This window comes from Heloderma suspectum, chromosome 4, assembly GCF_057233095.1.
Source record: "Heloderma suspectum isolate Gila_16-S chromosome 4, 16-S_ref, whole genome shotgun sequence".
Taxonomy (NCBI): domain Eukaryota; kingdom Metazoa; phylum Chordata; class Lepidosauria; order Squamata; family Helodermatidae; genus Heloderma; species Heloderma suspectum.
Genome location: NC_139461.1, coordinates 227503429 through 227519041, shown reverse-complemented (window position 1 = coordinate 227519041; position 15613 = coordinate 227503429). Strand labels below are relative to the sequence as shown.

The window sequence follows — 15613 nt, the reverse complement described above, 5'->3', positions numbered from 1 at the left end:
CATGTTAACAGAGTGAAGGAAACTAGTGGAGTTCCCAGTGTAACTCCTTTAGAGATATTTCATATCAATGCCTAATATGTATGTAGAACCAGACTTATTCAATTCTCCCAGACTTACTGTGGAATTACTGCTATTGCTGGTTGCGCTGAAGGGGTCAATATTTCCAAAAGGATCTGTGGATGATTGCTTGAAAAAGCAGTCAGCAGCAAAAGGATCCGAACCTTTGAAAGGATCACTACCAAAAGGATCTTAAAGAAAACCAAGCTAAGATTACATTACTCAAGGGATATTTAGCATTCTACTGCTGGAAATATATTGTATAGAAATTATAAAACATGCACAGCTTTAATATAATCTTACTCATTTAAGTGCTCCTTATCCATTACAGAATTTGCTTGTTATATGATTTTTCCCAGCTAAGGCACTCACTGTTCATCTATAACTGCAGCTGACTTACAAAATATATGGATCCTGCCCATGTGAACAGTCCTTCCCTTCCCTGGGTATGCATTCACGTGAACATATTTAGAAAGTGATCTGGCAAGTCACTCTACTACAGAGACTTTGGCTGTTTGCTTCCACTGTCTTTTTTGCAGCGACTGGAACCACATAAATGCTTGCAAGCATCGTTATTGCCTGAATCACACATCACATTTGTTCAAGAGCAAGTGTGGACCCACCCATACTCCAGGCCTGCTTGCATGTACAAGAAATACATTGTACAGATCAGTCTTGAAAGAAAACCTTTAAATTTGAGGTATATTTGGGGTGCTGGACAGCAGAGAGAAAAGAGTAGAATTTTTTTTTTAATGGTTGGAGAAATCAAGAAGCACTAGTGAGGGAAGAGATACCATTGTCAAACTGATGCTCTTAGAGTGCCTGAATATTAAGGAATTTTAAAAACTTGAAAAGTAAAGACAATAAACATAACCATAGCATTACTCTATAGAAAGCAGACAGGATTGAGTATTATTAAAAGGTCCTGAAAAATAAAATTAAAGAGCTACATAATAATGCCTTCAGCACACTGGGAAAAGGAAAATGCATCTTATTGCAACAGTTTTTAGAATTCTTTGAAAAGACTTGAAATCCACTGGACTATTTTTTCCAAAACTTTTTCACAGTCTTTTTGGGATGTTCTTTTTCCTTCACAAAATGGGAAAAATTGGTGGGCAATAACATCCCATGGGTCCCTGCCAGATAGCACAGCTTGTTGGGTCTGAGCACTTTATAGCCACAAGCAGTTTCTGTTGGAACTTTCTGTGCACAAACATCAAGATTGGCCATTTCTTATTCTAAATAAAAAGTTGGCATTTGCCATAGCCCTCTCTGCAGAAATTCTCAGGAAGCATCCTTTTATTGTGTAATATAACAAAGTTACACACAGGTTACTCATTAGTTGGTTGGTATCCCCACAAAGTACTTTGAATATCCTACTTCTGAACTATTGAAAGAAAAACAAATGGAACACTCACCAATCTTCCCAAAAGGGTCGTCCTTGAAAGGATCACCTATTTTAAAGAGCGAAATGCTGCATGTAAAAAACGTTCCCCATCACTTGTACAGAATCCTAGAGGCAAGAACAAAGTTATACTTACCTGTAATAGAGTGCTGAGTGATTTTGTGCCATCATGCCATGGGGTATATATAGGCCAACCATGGAACTTTCCAAAATTCCGTCAAAGTGCAAAAATAACTCCCCCTTGCCTAGTAGTTTTATCTGCTCTTCTGCCCACCAAGGGGAACAGGGAATATATTAACATTTCTCAATTCTTTCGTTAAGCTGTTGCAGAAGCCCCTACGTAGACGTTATGAGCTTCTACACTTGAACATCTCTTACTTGCTTTGTGAAAAAACATGAAGTACTGCTTGCTTTTCTGGCATGGATATCTATGGAGAATATAGGGACTTTTACCTCTTCTGTCACATGGCATAGCTCTAGGTCAGCATACCCACCCTTCCTCCCAGGACTGTAGGTGTTTTCACTCTCCAATGACAGAGGAAGAAGCCAAGTGCAGCAATGGCAGTTGCATCATGTCTTGTTTGGCTATGTGTTCCTTACTCCCTTTAATATTTGAGAGAATGGGGAGAGCCCAGAGTGTGTCCCTGTATAAAAATTACTTTAACAGTTCTGACATCAATAAGCTAACACAAGCCTGGAGAAACTCTGACAACCCTCTCACCATAGTGGCAAAGTGAGATTAGGAGTACTTGTACTTCACTTAAATGTGAGAAAAGGCAGATAAACTCATTAGTTATGGGGAGGGAAGGCGCATCTTCTGCTGTGGGCGATTCTATAGCTATTATGCAATCCCACAATGCAGAAGAACTGCATACTGCATGCTATCATGTATAAAAAGCAAAGCCACTTCAGGAGGAAGGAACTTAGTGTGGAAAAGCATCAGGGGGTGGGAGAGGGTACTTAACCATTTCGTATTCCACATCATACACCACAAGGAGACCCTTCCAATGTGGTTTCAAATGCATGTCTGCATGCGCAGACATATATATATTAAAAACCCTATGAGGTGAGAAGGCACTGGGAAGTAAACAATCCTTTCCTCCCCTGCTACTTCTCTGCTCTAAATTCCCTATCCTCAGAAAGGGTCTTGGATGTGTATTTTTTTTTAAAGAGCTGGAGAACCTTTATATGCATTAGTGTGTGACACATGGTTAAAAAGGTAAAGGTGTCCCCAGCCAGTGGTGTCCGACTCTAGGGGGTGGTGCTCATCTCCATTTCTAAGCCAAAGAGCCAGTGCTGTCCAAAGACGCTTCCGTGGTCATGTGGCCGGCATGACTGAACACCGAGGTGCACGGAACACTGTTACCTTTCCCGCCAAAGCAGTAACTATTTATCTACTTGCAATTTCTTGCTGTCGAACTGCTAGGTTGGCAGGAGCTGGGACTGAAGACAGGAGCTCACTCTGTCACGCGGCACTCGGGTCTCAAACTGCTGTCCTGCCGACCTTCTGGTCTGCAGTTCAGCGTCTTAACCACTAAGCCACCGCGGCCCCGACACATGGTTAGCCCCTCACTAATGTGCCAATACTCAACAACTGCCATGCAAGACTGTCAAAAGGGCTCTTCAAGAGTGTCAACGTTTAATGAAAATAATTTTACTGTCATTTCACCACATCAACTTTATTAGGAAATATCTAGATACATCACTGCATGGAAACTACTGGCAATGCTCTTTATACCAGTTATCTTCCTTTCTGAATACAGTATGATGGTGCACATGCCTATTCTGAAAGGCGAAAAACTGAATTCTTAGTATCTCTTATATTATCAGTGAAAATAGTTGTTTGTCTCGTCTCCTGCAATGGCCATTCAATGCTGTGTATGGAAAGTCTGTACATCCATAACTACAGATAGAAATGAATAGATTGGGAGGTGCAAGAGAAAGAGAAGGTGCCATTGAGAAAGCACGTGGGAGCTAAGACATGCCCAAGGAGACTTGCTTGGCTACCTCCCTATTATCTTTCAGGTGGAAGTGAAAACTTTTTCTCCCCTACCCTCACCCCAAAAGAGCGTTTTAGCTACTGTTTTGGCCTTTATAACTCCTCCTTTATTTTTATACTGTATTTGGCTAGGGTTTTTCCATTTCTATATTTTATTGCATTTTATTGTAAACCACTCAGAGAAATTCTTTTGCTATGGAACAGTACAATAATTGGGTGAACCTTTTAGAATGAGAACTATGGATAGGATCCAACTGTGTCCCAGTGCTAGTGTGAATGACACTGCGCTAGCATAAACATATGCTTGTGCAGTTTAACCAGTGCTTGCTAGGGCAATGTGAAAAAGCAATGATTTGCTGTCAAATTTCGTTGTTGCCATTAAAATCTGGCACCAAGCTGATGATGGTTCTCATTGCCCTAGCAAGTGCTAGTTATGCTGTGCAAATGTTGGCTTATGCTAGCGCAATGTCATTAGTGCTAGTGCTGGGGCACCGGTGATCCTACCCTAAGCCTTTAGACCAATTCCAAAGTGTGTGGGAATCCCAAATGTCTCTGCTCAAGTAGCTGAAGACAATCCAATTTAGTGCCATTAATACTTTTCTCAGCAAATTACTACGAAGAGAAACGAGAGATTACTTACTACCAACAAAGGGGTCAGACTCAAAGAAATCTAAATTGGATCCTGCAATCTGATCAGAGAGCTGATGGGATTCTTCATCAAACGGATCTCCCTAGGAGAAAAGACATTTTTTAAATTGCACAACAGTACATATCTTCAGTCACCCTATGAAGTCTATCATTAATCCTGTTTTACATATATATTGAGGATGAGAAGTACACAACTTCCCCAATACCAATTAAACCACTAGAAACATAACTTTGGATCCAGAGATCCAGTGACTGAATTTCCAGTTATGGAACCTCCCATTCATGGAATTTGAGGTTTGGTGGCAAAGTGATTTGAACTGACCCCCATTCCTTGAAATTCTGCTCTGGAGTATTGCAGAACTCTCCTGAAAAGAATAGGAGGTGGCACTCGAGTCTGCAAGAGGAAGGGGGAAATCAGCAAATTGCCTCCCCTCCAGCTTCCATGAGCAGAAGCCTCGATTGGATCGCCAGACCACCCACAAACAGGAGCCCTTCTGTTCAAAAGAGAACTAAACTGGAGTCAAGCTAGTGAATTAGTACTGAATTACTTCACATCAGTTCTTACCCCACACCCATCCCTGCAGAACTAAGAAAAAAGAACTCATTACAAACTAAATACAGAAGTATTTAGACACTTCACAGTGCTGTATTTTAAAATGCTGTTCAAACTCACTTTTTTGGTAATATCTGGTGGCAGAACCTCTTTCTCTTCTTCATCTGCTTCTACATGCATTGTTTCTGGACTATTCCTGGCCTTTTGGGGGGAAAATTGAATTCACAAATGTAAAGTTTTTCTCTCTACTATGATATACAACATTTTAGAGACTGAAGAGAGATGTGTGCTCATTCACACAACTGCTTTCACAGTATATACATCTGTGGCACATGTTCAATTCCAGTATTAGTGGCGTTTACACAAACTCATTTAATCAATGTAAGAAGTGAAGCTGATAAACAGCTTATATATCTTCTATACATGCAGCTATAAGTTGCTGGAAGGAGAAGCACACTGTATAAAAGGGGGTGTGCTGTATTATTTCTAACATTTAAGAATTGCTCACATCCAGAAAACGTCAATAAAACACAATACCAAACCAGAGGTACTCTGTGCAGTAACATCTTTAGTTTTTTCAGTACCAGAAAGAATGTGCAATTTGTTTACCACGAATATCAGGAGGCAGAGAGCTAAAGAAATCTGTACATTTTAATTGCAATGTAACATTTTCACAAAGGTAGCAGATGCTCCCATTACTGGATACATTGCACTCAGATGTAGACCAATACTATAGCTCTAGTGTGAAAAACTTGAGACTGCACTTGGAAAATGATCTTTGTATATGGATTAGATATTTTACCAATTTTGTTATTTCTAGTGCTTATGCTTGAGAACATAAATGTAACCTCTGCTGCCCTCTGCAACCCTAAGGGCTAAAAAATGAAACTTATCTTAGAGAAAATGGACATTCTCAAACCTTATTGTGGGAGCAAGTCTATAGCTTACACACTATGCCCCCTTCTCCAAATATCATCCTTAATATTACAATCTCTGAATAGTGCGAACACAAGAGAAGGAAATTGAGGTAGCACATCCAAACCTACCCCAGATCTCTATTAACTGGCTGGCTAAAGATAGCACGTTGGGAAAAGAATTAACTGATGCATCAATAATCCATACATGTACCTGAATAAAATAAATTTTTACTTTCTTGGTAGAGAAATCTTATTGGCAAGGTTGCTGTATTTGTGAAAACTCAAGCTTGACTAAATATATTGAGTGAATTTTATAATTAAACCGGAAACCCCAACTACTCACAGGTGATTCATGATTTATTTGTTCAGGATCTGCTGAATTTTCTCTTTCAGCATTCTCATTAAAGTTAGTAGTTTCACTGCTGCTATTACTGAGGCTAGAATGATCTGCATTTCCATTAGGTAGTGTGCTATGCGGCTGAGCTTCCCAGTTAAATTGGCTGTTTTCCAAATCTTTCAGCTCATACAGTTTTGCTTCCACCTGTAAAGAGAAAATTATAAACATGGTCTAGCAACATAGGATAAAAATAGCACATGCAGTATTTTATCCTCCTTGCATGTTACTGCATATTTACAATTACAATTTAAAGTCCTGATTTTGACCTTTAAAGCCTTAAACTGTTTGGAACCAAGTTACTTGAAGGACCGCCTTTCACCCATATCAGCCCACCCGCACTTTAAAATCAGAAGGAGAGGCCCTTCTCATTTGACCACCCATGAGAGCAGTTAGGTGGAGACCATATGTGAGAGGGCCTTCTCTGCAGTGCCCCCACAACTTTAGAACAGGTTGCCATTAGAGGTCAGCCATGCTCTGCAATTGCAGGCTTTTAAGAAGGCCTTGAATTATTTGACCATGGCCTTGTCTTGATATGACTGCTGTTGCTGTTATTGCTGTTGTTGCTGCTGGTTTTATCGTTGGCTTTTATTCTTGTTTTTATTGCTATTTTATTGTGTTTATTTTTTATCAATTTTAATATTGTAACTGTGTTTATGTATTTTATTACTGTAAGACCCCTTGGAAGGGCTTCTGCCCTGACAGGCAGCCAAGAAATGTTTCAAATAATAATAAATTATTTCATGCCTGTTTTCAGAATTTAGTTTTCCCTCAGTTTCCTATGCAAGATGAAAAATATTGCAATGGACCAGAAAATCTCCGAAGTCTCTTGCAAAAAACTCATGCGCTCCCCTGCCTCCTTCCCTCCCAACTCCTTCTGTAACTCAAAAACTTAACAAAATTAGAATGACCCTTAATCCATAAATATACCCTTTATGCATACAACCCAGTAGTAGCTCTGAATGCTTGGTAATTGGCTCTATAATACCAGTTTTGACAAAGTTCAATGAAATGCAGAAAAAAACCTTCCACCCATGTTCCAACATTAAGCAATTCAATGCAAAAAATTTGTTTCAGTAAAAGGGAAGATTAATGCTGCCCAGTTTAGACACTAAACCATAGGTCCCCAAGGGCACCCAAATATTTACTTATTTATTTAGACAATCCCTTGTTTGATTAAATTATGGTTTATTTAAAACAACCAAAATCCAACCATGGCAATGACCAGCAGCAGAAGAGAGGAAAAGGGAAAGAAGATTTTGGAGCACTATGTGGCAAGTCTATCCAATAAGATGGGGAATGGTTATTATGATAAGAGATAGATGGTAGAATAGATGATACTAAAGAAGGGGTCCCCAACCTTTTTGGACCAAATCACAGTTTTGCCCAGTTCAGACCTAATGACAAACTGCAAGGACTTTCAATGAGGAAGCAGAAATGTCTAATCACCTTCAAATGGATAATTATTTGGATATTTGGTCCACTTTCGTTGCAGCCCACGCAGGGGTGTTGCTAGGTTCTTAAAAGATCTGGGGCACAGGCCCATAACAAAAATTTGCACGCATATATCTGAGTCTAAGCGCACGTCTAGTGTGTGTGGGGTGTGTGTGCATGCAGTGTGCTTGTGTATGTGTACAGATCACATACATACATACATAAGAGTGCACTGACCCCCCCACTTCAACTCGGACCCCAATTCAGCATTTTGGAAAACATCCGGCTTCTGCTCATGCCAATTTGTAGTCGGACCACTTCAGCTCAGCACCGAACCTGAGTCAATGTTTGGAAAAATGAGTCTTTATGCTTCCTGATGACTACCATGGGAAATTAGAAAAAAACATGTAACTTTTTTCCCTTGGTCAGAACTGGATGATAATTTCAGGCATAGTAGCCCTCTAGAAGGGGATTATACCTGCCCAATGTCAGAAAAAGAAATAGGTGCTGGGTTTATATTTTGATTTTCTTTTAAAGGGAACTGCCAATAACATTTTAATTCCTTGGAAGAATTGGATAAGAATTTAAGGATTCATTGCCCCATCAGAGGAGATCATGTCTGCCAAATTTCAGAATGACAGCCACAAGGGTTTTTGTGCAAGGGTGGCCTTGACATTTTGAGGTCTCCAAAAGAGGACATACTTATCTCCCTATGTTCCTTGTGGACCATTGTTCTGAAAATTACAGACAGCCTAGAGTTGTCCCTAAGTAAGAAATCAGCAAAGTTTCAGAAGGATAGGTGCAGCAGTTCATGTGGAAGGGGAGTTTTACAATTTGGGGGAGGGAGTGATTTGCTTTCCCTTCCATTCACCCCTTCCCCAACAGTTTTTGGGTAAATTTGTATGAAAATGTGCAGGTCATTAGAGGTGTCCCCCAGACAAGAAACCTGCAAAGTTTCTGAAGGATATACATGCATGCACATTTAGAATTACTAGAATTTATTTACATTTCACCAAAGTTAGCAGCAGAGGAACATGGGTGGGAAGGTGCTATTGCACTCATGTCCTGCTGGTGGGTTTCCTATGGGCATCTGGTTGGCCACTGTGTGAACAGAATGCTGGACTAGATGGACCTTGATCTGATGCAGCATGGCTCTTCTTATGTTCTTAGTGAGTACCTCTGAGCATGTGCAGAATGTTTTTCTTTCACCTGAGCACTTACATTCTCCCCCTACCAATTCTCCTTGCAACCATCCCTCCTCATCCTACCATCCTCCAGCAACTCTTCATCAAAACAGATGTCTTGTTTCATGCAACTCCTCTCTACCTCTTCCTTGTTATGCACAAGCTCTCATTGTATCTTCCTCCCCATAACTTCATTTGTGGCAAGACTTCACCAGGATTCAGCCAGTGAGTCTGTTTTCAAAACTTGGGCTCACTTATGGAGAAACTCTGAGCATGTACTAAGTGCCCTTCCCTCACCACTGAAGCTAGAGTTCATGTAAACCCCCCCCAAACCCACAAATGACAAAACATGCATAAGACTGAGTTGAAAGGGTAGTCAATTCATTAGACGGAATTGGGTAGGTGCTGTATTAAGCTTGCAGTACCATGCTCACAACTCAGGATGTATTTTTTAGTAAACATGCATAACATCAAACCTCCCTGCAAAAGTAAATTGCACTGGAATCCAACGCACACTTTCCTGAGGGTAAGCCTCATTAAACATAATGGGACTTCTCAGTAGGCATACATAGCATTGCATAAATTAGCAATATTTATCTCCCCTCCACTTAAAAAACAAACCCCAAAGTCCTATTTTTTAAATTAAAGCTTTCTGTTCTTAATAGGAAGTTGCCTTATACTGAGTCAGACCCTGGGTCCATCTAGCACAGAATTGTTGACACTGACTGGCAGCAGCAGCTCTCCAGGGTTTCAGGCAGGATTCTTTCCTAGCCCTACCTGGAGATGCTGGGGATTGAACCTGGGACCTTCTGCATGCCAAGCGTGTGCTCTGCCACTGAGCTACAGCCCTTCCTATTGCTGGATAATGGCAACTGACAAACAAGACAGCCCCATATTTGTTTCTCTGCAACCATGTGAACCCACTCTTCCCAAAGGCTTGAGTGAGAAGAAGAAAAACCAACCCTCTTGTCTGTTTGTATAAAGTCAAATACAGTTCAAAACTTCTCTTGCCCGCCAAAGAGAATTCTCTTTAAGAATTCCCCAAGATATGCTCTGGGTAGAAGAAAGAAAGAAAGAAAGAAAGAGAGAGAGAGAGAGAGAGAGAGAAAGAACGAACAGGGGAGGGGAGGGGAAAAGAATGGTGATTAGAAATGTGCACGGGTGTGGAGGTAGAGAGAATTCCCTAAGCCAAGTGGCTCCTTTCAGAGAAGTAGTACTTCAGAGGAATTTAGGAGGTTGTGGAGGGTTTGTAAGGATTGCATGTACTTAAATTAACTTTGTGAGGTGAGATGGCTGAGGGCTATTTCTAGTTCTTAAAACTGTTGCTGTTGTTCAGTCGTTCAGTCATGTCCGACTCTTCGTGACCCCTTGGACCATAGCATGCCAGGCCTTCCTGTCCTGAGCTCTCTCCCGGAGCATGCTCAAGTTCATATTCATTGCATCGGTGATGCTATCTAGCAATCTCATCCTCTGCCGTCCCCTTCTCCTTTTGCCTTCAGTCTTTCCCAGCATCAGGGTCTTTTCCAGAGAGTTTTCTCTTTGCATTAGGTAGCCAAAATATTTGAGCTTCAGCTTCAGTATCTATCCTTCGAATGAGCAGTCAGGGTTGATTTCCTTTAGGATGGACTGATTTGACCTCCTTGCAGTCCAGGGGACTCGTAAGAGTCTTCTCCAGCACCACAGTTCGAAAGCATCAATTCTTCGGCGCTCAGCCTTTCTTATAGTCCAGCTCTCACAGCCATACATTACTACTGGGAAAACCATAGCTTTGATTAGATGGACCTTTGTCGGCAAGGTGATGTCTCTGCTTCTTACTATGCTGTCTAGGTTTGCCATAGCTTTCCTCCCAAGGAGCAAGCGTCTTTTAATTTCATGGCTACAGTCACCGTCTGCGGTGATCTTGGAGCCCAAGAAAATAAAATTTGTCACAGCTTCCATTTCTTCCCCTTCTATATGCCAGGAAGTGATGGGGCCAGATGCCATGATCTTCGTTTTTTTAATGTTGAGTTTCAAACCAGCTTTTGCACTCTCCTCTTTCACCCTCAACAAGAGGCTCTTTAGATCCTCTTCGCTTTCTGCCATTAGGGTGGTATCGTCTGCATATCGGAGGTTGTTGATAATTCTCCCAGCAATCTTAATTCCGACCTCTGAGTCATCCAACCCGGCGTTTCTCATGATGTACTCTGCATATAAGTTAAATAAGCAGGGTGATAATATGCAGCGTTGTCGTACTCCTTTCCCAATTTTGAACCAATCGGTTGTTCCATGTCTGGTTCTTACTGAAATGAAGATAGGACCGTCCGGAGTTATAATTATGTCCCCTTTACAACCTCGGACTTGTTAAATTGGCGATCCCACGGCCCTGACTTTGAAAAGGACCCCGGAAAATTCACGGACATGGTTGAAGGAATAATTCGGGCTCAGAACCCTTCGTGGGCCGATTTGCAACAGCTGGCGGCCTATTTACTTACTTCAGAGCAACGCAACCAGATTCAAGATAATTTAATTAAAGCCGCCCAAGCGGAAGCCAGTCAGAGGAATTATGGCGACCACCGCGCCGCCGACTTTGTGGCGGAGAGAGCCCCTACAACTGATCCCAATTGGGACCCAAACTCTGAAGAACACCGGAACGCCCTAGTAAATTACCAGATGGCTTGGCTTGAAGCTATAAAGAAAGGGGGGAAAAGACAGACCAATATGCAGAAAATCCATGATGTGTTTCAGAAGAAAGATGAGACCCCGGGTGACTTCCTAGAACGACTAAAGAACGCTTACAGAATGCATAGTCCTCTAGACCCAGACGACCCGGGAACCCGGTCAACCCTGGTTATGAGTTATGTGTCCCAATCCTTCCCTGACATCCGAAAGAAGCTCCAACGCCAGGAAGGGTTTGAAGGAATGGACTTAAACCACCTGAAATCGATAGCGGACAAGGTCTACTATAACCGGGATATAGATGAGAAAAAGGAGAAAAGGAACCTGTTAGAGGAAAAAGCCAGGTTAATGGCCGTGGCAATTAGTGGACAGTTGGAAAGGGGCCCCCCACTTAAGCGAGATCAGTGTGCTTACTGCAAAGAGGACGGCCATTGGAAGAACGAGTGCCCTAACCGAGCAACAGATAAGGGGCCCTTTAGAGGACATATGAGGGGAAGAGGACGGGGACCGTCAGGTGGCCGAGGCCGCAGACGTGGCTTCGTAAATGACGGCCAATATTATGCTATGACAGTCGCATCCAACCCAGGAGATTGTCAAGATTGAAGGGGCCTACAGGAACCCAGTCCCCCGGAGCCTGTAATGGAAATACAAGTTGGGGGACAAATCCTACAAGGACTGATTGACACGGGAGCTCAGAGATCGGTCCTGACTACACCCGTTGGGCAACCCTCAGGGAAAGAGATTGCCGTAGTTGGAGCGGCAGGCAGTAGTAGGGCCGTTCTCTTAAAGCCACAACCAGTTCTAATCGAAGGACATTCCGTCAAACATGAGTTCGTATACCTTCCCGATTGCCCAATTCCTCTCATCGGAAGAGACCTGTTAGGGAAACTCCAAGCCACCATAACTTTTCAAAAGGATGGAAAGATCACTGTCTCGACACCTCAGAGAAAACCAGTTCTTGTCTGCTGTCTCAGTGAGTCATGGAGACTACACGAAGATCAACAAGACAAATTTTCCCTTGCAGAAAAAGGCCCCCAGCAAACCACGATTATGCGCCTAGTCCCGGGCGTGTGGGCGGAAAACAATCCACAAGCCCTCGCCGTGCACGCCGCACCGCTGCAAATACGCCTCAAACCTGGAGTAAAGCCCCGGAATATTCCCCAGTATCCTATGTCTCTGGAGGCCAGAGAAGGAATTGAGCCCCACCTAAAACGCCTTAGCCGTCTTGATATTCTGGTCCCATGTGTCTCTGGATGGAATACTCCCCTGCTCCCAGTCCGGAAGCCAGGGAGCCAGGAATACCGACCTGTTCAAGACCTCAGAGCCGTCAACGCGGCGGTAGAATCAATGGTTCCTATTGTTCCGAATCCCTACACCCTAATCACTAGGGTCCCACCTAACTGTACTTCCTATACCGTCGTAGATTTGAAGGATGCGTTCTTTTCCATACCTCTCCACACCGATAGCCAGTCCCTCTTCGCTTTCACTTGGGAGGACGTGACAACTGGGAAAGCTCAACAATGGACATGGGCCCGGTTACCACAGGGGTTCTGCCACTCCCCAAGTTTGTTCAGCCAGCAAATCACTTCTGACCTCGAACCCTGGCAAAAACTCCATGGACCCCTCCTCATTTACGTTGACGATATCCTCTTAGCCAGGGCAGATCCAGAAACCTGTAAGAAGGACACTGTCTCCCTTCTACAAGAGTTGCAGATTCTAGGATATCGAGCCAGTCAGAAAAAGGCGCAGTTGTGTAAATCAGAAGTCGTATACCTAGGATTCCGCCTGAAGGGGGACCAGCGCCTAATTTGTGCCTCTAGGATAAAGGCCATTCTAGACCTACCCTTGCCAAAAACGAAAAGGGAGTTACGTGGACTACTAGGAATGGCTTCGTACTGCCGACTTTGGGTCCTAGGGTTTGCAGATCTGGCTAAGCCATTATACAACAAGCTCCGAGGGAGATTACCTGAAACCACGCCCTTACACTGGGACCCGGAAGACATTCAGCAAGTAAACAGGTTAAAGGCTGCCCTGACAACTACGCCTGCATTAGGCTTGCCTGACACTTCCAGACCCTTCACGTTGTTTGTGGATGACCGGAAAGAGGTCGCTGTCGGAGTTTTAACACAAAAATTTGGCAGCTGGGAGCGGCCGGTCGCGTATCTCAGTAAGGGTTTAGATCCTGTGAGTAAAGGGTGGCCAGCCTGCCTAAAAGCCCTAGCCGCTGTGTCCCTATTGCTCACGGAAGCGGAAAAGTTCTCCTTCGGACAGTGCATTACTGTTATTACGTCCCACTCGGTCAAGGCGCTCCTGCAAGGACAAGGCCCTCGCTGGATAGCGAATTCGCGACTTTTAAAATATACCGTGCAAATGTGTGAAAGCCCAAATGTTGTCCTGGGCCAAAGACACACTCTAAACCCAGCTACCCTGTTGCCCACGCAAGACAGCCCCCCTTGTACCCATGATTGCACAGAAGTGCTCGAACAGGTCTACTCGTCCCGTCCAGACCTAAAAGACAGGCCCATTCCCTCCGGAGAGGCCGTTTTCATCGATGGTTCCAGTGTTTGGGAAGTAGGGAAAAGACGGGCATCCTATGCCATTGTCTCCCACGTCAATGGAAACTACGAAGTCAGAGAGAAGGGACGACTCCCAGACGGGTACTCTGCGCAACAGGCTGAGCTAGTTGCTCTTGTGAGAGCCTTGCTCCTTTATAAGAAAAAGAGTCTCACCGTTTACACAGACAGCAAATACGCCTTCCTCACCGTCCACTTACATGGGGCCATCTACAAGGAGCGCGGTTTCGTTACCTCAGCTGGCAAAGACATTGCTCATAAAGCACTGATCCAGCAACTGTTGTCCGCTGTGTGGGAACCAGAACATGTAGCTGTAGTCCACTGCAAGGCACATACCAAAGAAAATACCTTCGTTGCCCGAGGGAATGCCGCTGCCGACTCAGAAGCAAAAAGAGCATGCCATCTTCCCGAGACTCAGGTGCCCCGCCTCTTGTACGTCGCCCCAGCGCCTGAGGCCACCCATCAAGCCCATTATTCGCCAGAAGAAACAAAAGAGGCCGAACAGTTGCAACTTTTCCGTTCAAAGGGGTGGATCATCCTGCCAGATAAGAGAGTATGGATACCCGCCAGCTTGGCCCCCACCGTCGTCAAGAATGTCCATCAGCAACTACATCTCGGAAAGCATCGCCTTTTCCAGCTCATAAATAAAAAATACTACATCAAGCATCTCCGCGGCCTGGCAAAAGACGTCGTCCGAAACTGTGTCACCTGCGCCCGGGTCAATCCCCGGACACAGAAAAGACCCCACCCAGGGCACATTAAAAGGGGTACCTTTCCATTCCAAGTTATCCAGATAGACTTTACTCACATGCCTATGGCAGGAGGGTTCAAAGTGCTGTTGGTCGCCGTCTGTACCTTTTCTGGATGGGTTGAGGCAGTACCAGTCAAGGCTGAAACCGCCGTCTCGGTTGCTAAGTTTGTCATCTCCCATATACTTCCCCGGTATGGAATCCCGGCCCAAATAAACTCAGATAACGGCCCGGCCTTCGTAGCCCAGGCTACCCAACTCCTTAGTAAAGCTCTAAATTTTGACTGGAAGCTGCACTGTGCCTGGCATCCTAGTAGTAGCGGGTCCGTAGAGAGAATGAACCGAACCTTAAAGACACACCTCACAAAATTATGTATAGAAACTAAGCAAAATTGGCTAACCGTGTTGCCCCTAGCCCTGCTCCACGTGCGATGCACTCCCGGGCAATTAGGATGGACCCCCTATGAAATGGTGTTCGGTAGGCCCCCCCCCTCTGCCCATCTCCCGGACACTCACTGAAGAAGAAGGAGAGTACGACACCCTAAAGCTGTTGCAGGCCCTAGGAAAAACTCTCTTAGCTTTACAACCCCACACCGTTCCCGCGGCCCTGCCCCACGCTCCATATCCCTCTGACATTGAACCCGGAGATTATGTCTGGGTAAAATGCTGGCAGGAAAGACCCCTTGCTCCTCGTTGGCAAGGTCCCTTCATGGTTGTACTTGTCACCCCCACTGCTTTACGAGTTGCAGGTCATCCCTCGTGGATTCACTGTTCCCGAGTGAAAAAGGCGCTCCACCGCCACCATTGGGAGTCCACCCACCTAGGGGGAACGAAACTTCGCCTACGGATGGCGGACGCGACGGGAGAAGCCTCCTAGGGACCGGCAACCTAGTGAGCGAATAAAAGAGGATGGCTGCCTCCCTCTCCCACCCGGAAAGAGAGAGGGACACCCATTCTGAATGCAAGTTTGGCGCCAAATGCGGACTCAGTCTTTTCACACTCTGTTGTTTCCTTCTTTGTAGCCCCCTCTACATTCAAGGGACCAC

The 15613-nt window shown here is 44.2% G+C and overlaps 1 protein-coding gene across 5 annotated transcripts in view; it reads right to left on the bottom strand.

The window, feature by feature from the left end:
- The window catches only part of EPS15 (epidermal growth factor receptor pathway substrate 15), a 103313-nt gene that overhangs the window by 16400 nt on the left and 71300 nt on the right, over positions 1–15613 (bottom strand). For all 5 annotated transcript variants that reach the window (XM_084852538.1, XM_084852540.1, XM_084852542.1 and 2 more), the window contains 5 exons: positions 5923–6120; positions 4783–4863; positions 4102–4192; positions 1476–1511; positions 118–248 (listed from right to left, as the gene is read on the bottom strand). In XM_084852538.1, the coding sequence (XP_084708664.1) occupies positions 118–248; positions 1476–1511; positions 4102–4192; positions 4783–4863; positions 5923–6120 (537 nt within the window). The remainder of the gene's footprint in view (positions 1–117; positions 249–1475; positions 1512–4101; positions 4193–4782; positions 4864–5922; positions 6121–15613) is intronic.